The sequence below is a fragment of the Penaeus chinensis genome, chromosome 21 (genome assembly GCF_019202785.1).
Source record: "Penaeus chinensis breed Huanghai No. 1 chromosome 21, ASM1920278v2, whole genome shotgun sequence".
Taxonomy (NCBI): domain Eukaryota; kingdom Metazoa; phylum Arthropoda; class Malacostraca; order Decapoda; family Penaeidae; genus Penaeus; species Penaeus chinensis.
The window spans coordinates 12,862,791-12,875,290 of record NC_061839.1 but is presented as its reverse complement, the minus strand read 5'-3'; the positions used below and the strand labels follow the sequence as shown (position 1 = coordinate 12,875,290).

General features: G+C 36.0%; 1 protein-coding gene across 1 annotated transcript in view; it reads left to right on the top strand.

Moving 5' to 3' along the window:
- The window catches only part of LOC125036560 (cohesin subunit SA-2-like), a 43,859-nt gene that overhangs the window by 22,806 nt on the left and 8,553 nt on the right, over positions 1-12,500 (top strand). The window contains 15 exon segments of the mRNA XM_047629265.1: positions 2,905-2,999; positions 3,134-3,264; positions 4,096-4,253; positions 4,256-4,620; positions 4,793-5,011; positions 5,193-5,378; positions 5,550-5,762; positions 6,004-6,165; positions 6,380-6,562; positions 6,724-6,877; positions 7,007-7,140; positions 7,325-7,495; positions 7,636-7,844; positions 8,224-8,381; positions 8,504-8,549. Of these exon segments, the coding sequence (XP_047485221.1) occupies positions 2,905-2,999; positions 3,134-3,264; positions 4,096-4,253; positions 4,256-4,620; positions 4,793-5,011; positions 5,193-5,378; positions 5,550-5,762; positions 6,004-6,165; positions 6,380-6,562; positions 6,724-6,877; positions 7,007-7,140; positions 7,325-7,495; positions 7,636-7,844; positions 8,224-8,381; positions 8,504-8,549 (2,584 nt within the window).

The following is a 12,500-nucleotide window of genomic DNA, read 5'->3' as shown; positions in this document are numbered from 1 at the left end:
GAACCCATGCTATTGAGTAATGATAAAGTATAATTTTTCTTCCAGTGGTTGTACTTTGTGTGTGATAAAGATTTAATGTTTCAAGGTGAATTTGCTTGAAATTGTTAGCCTACTTGAACCTAACCCTAAATATTTTTTCAAATGCTCTTTTTTTTTTTTAAAGGTCTGTTGCTGAGTTTTGTTATCTATTTTATGTATTACCCATAGAAATGATTTCTTAGCTTTAATGTTACACTATGATAAGATTTATAATTTGTTGTCTTAACCCCAATGATCTGGATAACAAGACCATCACATCATTAGAAAAAAAATGGCTGAGTGGTGTGTGATATGGATACGCCGTTGTGGGAAAATCTGGCTGTGGGCTGGGTGAAGCAAACTTGCAGTCATGAATTTTTTGGCTGAAGGCCGGAATGACAGGAAAAACTCACCAGGAATGCACAAACCTCTAGGAGGGTGATTAGACTCTCTCTGCATTTAGAAGGGGGATTTTGCATTATTCCCATAAATAAACGAGATTTGAGCCATGACTAGAAGAATGCTGGCTCCAGGTAGGATGCAGTTTCCTTGTTCAGCATCCTATTCTTGGTTGCAGTGACTTGTATTATAGAAAATTGAATAGTAAATAACAAAATGTCACTTATTTTTTTCGTGCAATGAGTTATAGAGTACCTAGAGAGATGATATGGAGTCTGTGCAAGGAAAGGAAGTCAATTGCTATCTGGATTAAGCAAAACAAATGACATAGATATTGGAAAATGTTAAAAAGCTAAAAATGCTTATGTCATAGATTTTTGTCAGCACATGAGTGTTTGCATGCACCTGACCTACAAGCCACACACCCATCAGAATGGCCACTCACATAAGCCTAATGGTCATATTTTGGTCCTTGCAATTGCTGTAAAGCAACCAGATCCAAGGGGTTAATTTTTAACTTTTTACTACAAGTAATTGGTCTTAGTGTATTCTGAATAGGAAATATATTGTGTCATTTTATATACTGTTTAATGGTGATTATTTTGTTTTTTCCACATTTGTATGGGAAGTCTTTAACCCAATGGCGACGGGTCACGGCTATCGCCGTCATAACAATACGCACGATGTGCGGCGTGCGGCTGTCCGCAGCGGCGCCGTGCCAAAACGCCCCGAGGCAATGATTCGGCTTGATGGACCGATATCACGCGCTCAGAGTCGGCTCGCTGCCGCCGTTCGCCAGAGCGTAGAGTTTTTTTTAATTTGCTATACCCGGCGCCATTGGGTTAATCCCTCAATGACGGTATTAGAAATCTCTCGGTGTCATTGACTCCGGAGGCTTCTGGCAACCGCCCTGTGGTTTGGCCCAGGCATCCACTACTTGTAGTGGAACTTTCCGCTCGGCCAGTTCTAGTGCTTTGCGATGCCTATAGCTATACCTGGTGTGATGAGTCAGTTTGTTATGACAGCTATAGGTGTGGCCTGGCAGATACGAGTTAAAAAATACTTCCATAATGTTGATTATATATCCACAATTGCAGGTGTTTATTTTATTTATTCATTTATTCATTTATTTATTTATTTATTTTTATTATTACTATTATTTTTTTTATTCTTATGATTTTTCATCAAAGAACAGTTGCCTCATAGATTTTTTTGAATAGGGTAAAGCTCACAGGTATTCTTTTGTTTGATGATTAATGAAAAAAATTATGTTTAAACATTTTATTGAAATATAATTCCATGATCTTAATGAAATGCTGTGTTTATTACAGTGCTTGCACTAGCAATTTTTAATAATACTACTACCAAGTTAACATTTTTTTTTTTTTTTTTTTATTATTTTGTTAATTTGTTACTATTTTATTTTATCGTTTTTTGTTTTGCCATTATTATTATTATTATTATTATTATTATTATTATTATTATTATTATTATTATTATAATGATGACGAGGATGAAAGTATTGACAAATATTTGTTTTATTATTGAAATATTAATAACACTAGATAACCCCTCAAAGATGGTATCAGAAATCTCTTGGTGTCACAGACTCAAGAGGCTTCTGGCAGCCATCCTGCCGTTTGGCCTGGAAATCTGATACATGTAGCAGAGTTTTCTGCTCGGTGTGCTTTGGCACAATGTGGTGCCTATAGCCATACCTGGCATGATGAGTTGGCTTGTTATGACAGCTATGAGCATTGCCTGGCAGATATGGGACATATCTTAATATTTCAATTGAAGAAAGTAATGTCACAGTGGACATGGCATGTATTTCATGCCATCCTAGTGCAAAAGGTTAACTAGGAAAAGCTTGTTAAATTATTAGTGATAATATTATTCTTGAATAGAATTTGATATATATATATATATATATATATATATATATATATATATATATATATATATATGAGATTATTATTATTTAGAATATAGGACTTGTAGAATCATAAATCACTGAGTGAAGGCATTAGAAATGGTATGTATAGATTGATATACCATTTTCATCTGTGATAAAAAGGACTATAAAAAGAATTACAGACAGAGAATCTATATTTATATATATTATCTTCCCATGATTATAATCTTTTTATATATCCTAAGAACCTTTCTTTCTTTTTCTTCTTTTTTCTACTTCTCACCCTATTGCTGCTCTCAACTCTTCTCTCCATATGATTGTAATTTCTTCCACTTTAATTTGCTTTGATATTTTATAAAGATGAATTGGATATCTTAGAGGAGAGGCATTTGTTGCTAATCAACACACATCAGTGTTGTTTTCCAAGTCACAGCTGAACCATTGGAGGGGAAATTTCCAGATTGCATTGCAACAAGTTGGAAGTAGCTATGCACTGGAAATTTTTATGTAAACAATTGAAAACATCTTTTTAGTGGCTTCTTATTTTAATGTGTATTATCTTTAATGGCTAGCCATGAAATTGATGACGGCATTGGTGGACGTTGCTCTGACGGTGTCTGTCAACCTTGATAACACTCAGCGCCAGTATGAATCAGAGAGACAGAAGGTATATATTCCACATAAAATTTGTATCACATTTTGAAATATTCAGAAGCAAATTTGATCATTTGGTCATATGAGTTTTTCTATTGTGAATTGTGTGGTAATGCTTTGCATTGCTTTCATTGCTTGTCTCTTCAGTCTCGTGAGAAACGTGCATCTGACCGCCTTGAATCGTTGATGTCAAAAAGACAAGAACTGGAAGAAAACATGGATGAAATCAAGAACATGCTCACATACATGTTCAAGTCTGTCTTTGTTCATAGATACAGGTAAGCATATTACTTTCATATATTTAAGAGAAAGGGTATTTGAGGCTTAATGAACTTGCAATTGTATTAGTATTATATTATTTTTATATAGCTGATAGTAGTTCAAGATATTGTGGTTTTGCTCAACCTCTTTTAAGATATGGTTACTGATTTTTAGTTATGTAACAAAAGTTGCCTTTTGAGTTTATGAAGTAAGTTTTATTTACATTACAAGCACATTTTCAAAGCATATGTTGCTATCCTATCTGGAAATTGAACTAGAATAATGTCTCCCCCCTCTTCTTAGATCACAAAAAGGCCAAATTCAAATAGATTTTTTAAAATTATAGGAATGACAACCAGATTTTGGATCTCAGTTAGATAAGTATTGGCAGTAATTAATCACCCTCTCAGATAATGAAAGATTTCTTTAAGAGTTTGAAATTATGAGAACAGATTTGCTGAAGTTCGGTGATACTAGTATTGAGGATGATATAGTTGTTTATTGCAAAAAATAATTTTGTACATAGTTCACACTTTATCATAACTTCTCAGTTATTGCAGATATTCAGGTTTAAAAGTTTGATTCATCATGTTTTTCTGTTATATTTTATTTAACAAGCTGTTATAATTGAATATAATTTTCATTACTGATTAACAGATATTAATATTATCTGAAATCTTAGATGCTGTCACACTTTCTTCTTCTTTTTTTTCCTTGAATTATATATTATAAAAAAATAAAGAAGTTAAACTTTGTTTTTTGTTATTGGTTTCCATTAGAGACAATTCCAAAACATTCTCTATAAAAGAAGTTACAAATTTTAGCAAACATGAAAATTACTTTCACAGGGACACACTACCTGAAATCCGCTCCATCTGTATGGCAGAAATTGGCTTGTGGATGAAGAAATTCCACCAAAACTTTTTGGATGACTCGTACCTGAAATACATTGGTTGGACACTTCATGATAAAGTAGGTGATGTGCGACTCAAATGCTTACAAGCCCTCAGCCCTTGTATGCCAGTGAAGAACTCAAAGGGAAGCTGGAACTCTTCACCAGCAAGTTTAAAGATCGTATTGTGGCCATGACTCTGGACAAGGAATATGATGTTGCTGTTCAGGCAGTGAAACTGGTGATCTCTATTCTCAAATATCACAGGGATATTTTGACAGACAAAGACTGTGAACATGTGTATGAACTTGTGTACTCTTCCCATCGTGCTGTTGCACAAGCAGCAGGAGAGTTCTTGAATGAGCGTCTTTTCATTCCTGATGACGAGGCTGTTGCTGCTCTGAGAACAAAGCGTGGCAAGAAGCGTAGACCTAACACTCCCCTCATCAGAGATTTGGTTCAATTCTTCATTGAGTCTGAGGTAAAAATCTTTAAGTTTAGGTTCACAGTTTTGTTTTATAACCTTTATATGCTTGTCTTAGAATTCACAATTTTCCAAGCATTCAGTCCTATGAGTGTATTATATGTATAGTTATCAGTACATGAAGAACAGTAATTTAGAAAAATAACAAATGTTTTCCTTAATCTGCCAGTTACATGAGCATGGAGCATATTTGGTGGATTCTCTTATTGAAAGCAATGACATGATGAAGGACTGGGAGTGCATGACAGATCTCCTCCTAGAAGAACCTGGGCCCATGGAAGAACCCTTAGATGATCGTCAAGAGACCAGTCTTATAGAAATCATGGTTTGCTGCATCAAGCAAGGAGCCACAGGGGAACCTCCTGTTGGTAGAGGCCCAACAAGGAAGGTATGTTTCAGGAATATATATATTGACACTAATTCACCTTCACATTGTTTTATATATAGTTCTACCAGTAGTCTGTTGAAACATGGTCATTGTATGAAATTTATTTATATATTTTGTTTAATCACCTACATCAGAGGAAGAACCTTATGATTGTTCCTAACAACATTTATTGTTCTAATAGCAAATACTGTCAGCCAAAGAGGTTAAGCAAGTGAATGATGACAGAGCAAAGTTAACAGAACACTTAATCCCAACATTACCACAACTTCTGCACAAGTATTTGGCTGACCCAGAGAAGGTAGCCAACCTCCTCCTCATCCCTCAATACTTTGACTTGGAAATATACACTACAAGCAGACAAGAGAAGGTAAGGTCACGTGCACAATTTAAAGAAAAAATATTGTTCTTTTATAGATTCAGGAATACAGTAGATGTTATTGTTTTGAAGAAAAATATTGTTCTTTTCTAAATTCAGGAATGTTTTGTTTTTAGAATTTGTGTCTATGCATTTACCAAAAATTTCTAACAATTTCTACAGAATTTGGACTTGCTCCTGAAGCTTATTCAAGAAGTGGCTGATAAGCACAGTGACACTGAGGTATTAGAAACAGCAGCAAAGACCTTAGAGATCCTGTGTAATGATGACTACACAATCTACTCCCGGTGTGACATTGCAAGGTCCTCTCTATTAGATATGGTGGTCAACAAGTACAAAGAAGCTAATGATGAATACCTCACCCTTATTGATGGTGTAAGTGAATATTGGTGAACCTTTAAACACGTTCCTTTCTTCAATTATTTGGATTTCTAAAGTTTTCATGGCAAAATATCCTTTGATTATATAATTGGAAAGAAAATTGTCACAGATACTATAGATACTAACTCTGAAGTAACTTGATCTCTATATGGATGCAACTACTATTTTAATTAAATTAATTACTTATATATTTATTATTTATTATTTTTTTTCCCTATTAATTTTTGTTGAATAGGAGGAGGAACCTGATGAAGATGAAACCTTTGCTTTGGTATCATCTGTGAAGAAAGTGTCCATCTTTTATTCCTGCCACAACATGGGCCCATGCAATATTTGGGATTCACTGTACAAAAACATTAGCTATGCTATTGATGGCAGTAAATCTCTACCAGAGGAGGTATGACTTCATAAACTGATCATATTCTGTAATTAATTAGGGTGTTGGATTATTAGACAATTAATGATTAAATGGTGATTATGCTATTTATATCAGCTGATTATTTTATACTACAATAATGTTAAATAGTAGTCTTATGGTTTAAAAGTTAGTTTTCAGGACAAATAATCAGATGCATCCACAATAATACATTTTACTTTATTTTTATCAACAGGCAACAAAGTACTGCATTTCTTCATGCTTCTTTGGTGTTATGTGGGAACTGCACCAAATAGAAATGGATAAGCGGACTATCACACATGAGGCCGTTGAAGCTCTACGTACTCGTCTGCACCTGTTCTTAGATGCATGCAAACACCTATTGGCTAATTCAAACAACCAAGTCTTCAGAGAGGAGGTATTGCAATATGTAGTTACTTAAGATTTGGTCTTCCTCACTATCTGGTTTCTTGGCTTTTGGCTAGACATAATGTTATGCAGGTTTTTTTTTTTTTTTTTTTTAATTGCTCATTCATTTTTTGATTTGATGATAATTGTTCTTTTTTTGTTAACTTCTAGGCTTATGTGACATTGTGTGATCTTCTGATTGTGTTCAGCCGTCAGTTGTTGGCCAATGCACATCTGGCTCCTCTGGTGTATGTGCCAGACAGGGGCCTGCAGCATCTCCTGAACCACTTCATTCAAACCTATGTCTTTATTGATGATGAGGATGGTTAGTCATTTAGCTGTTTATGTCCTTTAACTACTGTGAAATCATGTTTTCATGTTTGTTATTTATTTTATAATTTGGACAGTTTTACATCCAAACGCAGCAGGTTAATAATTCTCTTTTTATATGCAGAAGAACAAGATGAACACGTCAAAATTGAAGAACTCCACAAAAGACGTAACTTTCTTGCCACTTTTTGCAAGTTAATTGTGTACAATGTTCTGCCAACAAAGGTTGCTGCAGATGTCTTCAAACATTATGTCAGAGTATGTATTTAGTAGAGTAGCCTTTTTTCTCTTTGTATATATATACCTTTCTCAAAATAAATAAAACAATACTGTTCCATCTGATTTTCTGAGATGTATAGCATTAGAAAGAGAAGAAAGATAATTTTTATACAACTTTATAATTCATTGTTTTTTTTGTTTTGTTTCTTACCCTGTTTAACAGTATTATGATGATTATGGTGATATCATCAAGGCCACCTTGGGCAAAGCCCGTGAGATCAATAAGGTGAACTCTGCCAGAACCATGGCATTGGCCCTTACGATGATCTTCCGAGAACTTCACAAAGATAATGTGAGAATCAACAGGCAGGGTGTAGACTTCATTAGTCTCAAGGTATGAATATTCTTTCTTTAGTTATTTCTTATATATTGTTGTTTTAATTCTTTGAATTACATGAAACTGAAGAGAAATTGCTTCTTGATGATAGAAATATTTGAAGGTCATGGCTAACTTTCAAAATTTCTTTTCCCAAGGAACTGGCCAAACGATTTGCGTTGTCCTTTGGTCTTGATGCTGTGAAAAATCGTGAGGCTATTACTGCACTTCACCGGGAAGGCATTCTGTTTGCTGTTAACCCTCTTGAAAACCCTGCTGATCCTACAGGACCTCCTCCCAACCTGGCTTTCTTGGAGATATTAACTGAATTCACAAATAAGCTCTTGAAACAGGACAAGAGAGTTGTGTAAGTATTTCCTTTGTTCAATTATTCAAACTTCACGAATGAAATGTATCCTTAACCCATTGGATTCAGGTGACTTGACCTCATGTCATGAAAAAAAAAAATTGTCTGAAGGCTGAGTGACATCAATGTGCCATCATAAAAAAGTTGGCTGAGGGCCAGGGTAACAGGAATGACTCCACAGATAAAAGGATATTAACAAATCAAAGAGGAAGTACTACCCACATAAGCTTATTGCTTGAATTTTGGTCCCTGTGCAGGCCATAAAGCACCCAGATCCAGTGGGTTAAAGAAAAAAGGAAAAACAGAGAGATCATAGGTGTTTCTTATAAAAGAAATGTATGCATAGGTGCAAAAAATATAAAATAACTTTGTACTGCAGGCTTGCATACCTTGATCGTCGCATAGCTGCTGGTATGCCAAGCTCAAGAGGGGAGGACTGGCAGCCATTACTTATGTATCGCAATTCACTGGTGCATGGAGAGGGTGATCAGCCACCTCAGACATCTAAGCGTGCCTACACCCGCAAGCGCAAACATGGTAAGTAATTCTTCTTAATTCTGAATTTCAGCATGAATTATCATATTTGATATAGATGTTACAGATTTTGTTGTAATATTTGTTGAGCTGAATTATGATGTTATTGTGTTTTTTTTTAACAGTTGATGATGATGACGATGACGATGAGGATGATGATGCTGGATTCCAGTGAGTATACAAAAGCCTTTGTTTATGGAATATCCTTTGCACTTACTTTTTTTTTGGATAGTGGCTTGAAATCCATATGTAATTTGTCATCTTTCATGCACTATTACTAACAAGTTTCAGTAAAAGTAGACTGGAAATTAGCAGTATTACTCATGTTATACATTAGTTTATTTCCATGTAGAGGTATTAACTAAAGGAGTTTTGAACCAGAGGCAAAACATCACAGTCAGGTAGAATCAGAATAAGTAATAAATCAGTTTAAGTTAAGGAACCTCCACGATTTCTTAATTTCTCCAACGCTACATCCCCTCCCACCCAATCCCTTCTTACAAAAGGCCACCCATCGAGGAACCTCGTGAGACGGGACGCCCCAAGAGACGAAGAAGGCTGGAACAGACACACCCAGATGTCATTGGTCGTACCATCCGTCACAAATGGTACATCGACGGAGAAGGGGTGTACTGTACTGGTACAGTTCTGGGTATTTCTGCCCCAGGGACAATCCCTGAAGAGTCAGATGACGGCCAGTTCATCAATGGCACATGTTATGACATTCAGTATGATGATGAGGACTTTGTGAGGCACTTGATTCTTGAGGGAGACTGGCAGAGAGGAGACATTGCTGTTTTGGGCCGTGCGGATAATGTGCCATAAACTGTTTTCAGTGTATGTTTTATAGCTATTTTACTATTCTGGATTAGCTGTACAAGTTTTCTGAAGATCTTCCTTGGTCTGTCATTTACTTTGTATCTTTCTATTTAGAAGTCAAATTTCCGGAATAAAATCATTTTCGAGTGTGAATGTGTGTGTGTGTGTGTATATGGTGTGTTTGTAATTGTATCATTAATTCACCCAGTAGAAGTCATGTTTTGGGACCTGTGTAAGTGACTTTTAAAATATTTAGAGATATATGTAGTCTATTTTTACAGAGCTATTCAAAAAGGGTTATTTGATCTCGGAAAGAGTTTGTATTTTGTACTAGATTTCTGACAAAGAAGGAAGGGTCCTGATATTTAGAATCCAGAGAGAATCCTATTAAATTTTAGTTTTATTTATACTCTGTTCAGTATTTGTAAGTAATGTAATGCTGAAATTTTGAAAATTTCAGTGGACAAATTTTATTAATAAATTTTTCTAAGGAAAATGGTCTTTTAAAACCTAAAATACTTTTAGGTCAGCATTTCTTTGATGCATTAAGAAATGTTTTGAAAGCTTTGGAAATAAATTCAGTGTTTATAATGGTTTATAAGTATATTACATTTCCTAATATATAGTGCTTTCCTCATGTGTTGCCATTTCCTTTGTATGTAAATATAAAGGGGAAAAAAGGCATTCTTAAAGGTTCTTTCATCCTTAGCATTGCTGTTGTATAATTATTTTTCAAAACTTTCATTGCTTAAAACTATATGTACCTTTTATTATACCTGTAATGCTATTATCACTATTTAGATAGATAAACACAATAGACTCATTTTGATGCAAACTAACTATTATATTCTTAAAACCAAATGTAGACCTTCTTCACAAGTACTTGGCAACATCACATTTAATTCTTGACTAACCGTACCATCTTCATGATATAAATTATCATATATAGTTTCTAATGTCATCCTGGGATAGTAGGAGTTGTTACAGATGTCCTAAGTTCTGAAGTTGTTGATAAGGACTCCTTTCAATTTGGTATTGGCAAGTGGTACATTTTAAAATAGGAATTGATTATGACTAACCACTACACTATGCACAGTTACTATGTTACCACTGAGTCAGTTACTATTACTGCCCATCTCACCTGTTTACCTTTATCCTTGGTAATATTTTCCTGCATTTTATAATGTCAGTAACTTGTGTGTAGAAAAGGTATGAAGGAGAATGAATATATACACAGTACAAGTGATGTATTTAACTAGTTTTGAATGTATCTTCATCAGAAGATATATATTTGTATGTGTTTCTGACAAAGATATATTTGAAACCCATTAAATACATTTCTTACATTGTGAAGATATTCATTCTTATTCATACCTTATCTACATTTGTCAATATGTCAATATAATAGTTATGATGTCTATAACAATAACAGCAGCAATACTGAAGGGGGAAAAAGAATCCCAAAAACTCAAAGAAAAGTAAAATCAGGTGAAGTCAAGGTCTTCTAATTGGCTGACCACTTGTGGAGCCATTCCCCCTCCAATCCCAGGCCCATTGTTACTGAGTCTAACCCCTCAACTATCCATTTCCTAAGGTGTGAGAGCTCTGTTGAAAGGAAGAAAGGCTGACTTTGTGCCAGTCATGATTCCCTAGTTTAGTTTAGCCTTTGCTCTTCAAGGAGACCCTGAGAGGTGGACTATGTCATATTCCAACATATCCGAGGCTTACCATGGTCAGTAATGAAGATTGTACCATTAACAAGTACCACTGATGTCAATTCCGGTTCCCTGATCCCAGGCTCTCCTTTGACCATTACTGAACACTGATTGTGCTACCCCTTCTTCAATACCTACTATCGCATCAGCTCAGTCCAAATCATCCATCCAGGAAACATTCCTCCTTCCCAACATCCCCTACTTAATCTCTTCCATTCCATGACATGACCTTCCCTTTAATGTTTTCATTGGTGGAGAGACCATCCCTGTCTGACCATATAACCCCCCTCCCCTGCTTTGCACAGTCACACACGTATGCCAATTTTGGCAATTCTCAGAATGTATTTTATAGGGACTGCCCTATTTACAAGTTTGAATCTGAAGTGGCAAATCTCAGGTTTCTCTCTCATTCAATACTCCAACAATTGCTCTTCCCTTCCCATTTCCTCCTAAGATGTGTCTACATCTCCCCCAGCATCTCTTCCTCATCCCACTAGTCAAATACTTTTGCCATCTCCACCACTATTCCAGAGACTCCAGTCACTACTTCACTCGTACCTACTCCTCGCCCGACTTCTCGCACAAGACAAGATGAATGCTCCATCTCATCTTCTATCCCAACCTCTCCATCAGCCTCTCCCTCCACCCCTCAAGCATCTACACCCTGTTCTCCCCTCCATAAGAAAGCCTTTGTTTCTCAGACCTCCGCAACTAACTCGACTACAGAAACTTTAAGAAACTTCAAAACTATCTAATCATGACCCAAGATACCATGCTTACACCTCCTCCATCCTCAAATCTTTCTACTCCCATTCCATACACTCAAAATAACTGTTGACATCCATCCTCCTCCTACAGATGTTCCCCCTATACCCCTTCCTCCCATTCTCCCAACACATCCCATATCCCCCTGCTTTAGCTGCATCATCCCCTCTTCCTTCCCTAGTATCCCTCCTGCTTCCCCCAGGTTGTGACCCTTTGTCATAGCAGCCCCTTTCCCTGGATTCTCTCTCTCCTGACATTCTCCCTGAAACTGTGCTCTGATTGACCTTGAACCCCTCTCTCTTTTGCTAATCCCTACCTGACCCTACAGACATCCTTGCAATATCCCACACATCTTCCTTTGACAGCCTTGATCTAATAATCCCTACCTTCCTGAACTGCAATACGACTTCTGACATGTAGCACATTTAATCATCAATTATCCCCCCACCCCCGATTTCACCTTTCAGTAGTGCTATATGTCCTTTGATGTCTAGCACAAATATTTGGTTTGTAACCATTAACCATTGTGCAGCCATTTATGTGTAGACATATTTCATAAAAGACACTATCGTGAACATATTTTGCCAGCGACATGGGGTTAAAATATTCTAAGCAAACAAAATAACCAGATTCATATAATTCTAGTGAGTAAGTTTGGTAATTGTCAGTCTTAGCTTTTAACCCAAAGTCTCTGGGAAAATGTTGTGTTCACTGTAGTATTGTTTTGTGAAATGTCTTTGCACATAGATGGCTCTGCAAGTGCTTAGCAACAATTAGTAGACCTTGTGATCTCACCTGATTTCACTTTTCCTTTCCTTTGTGG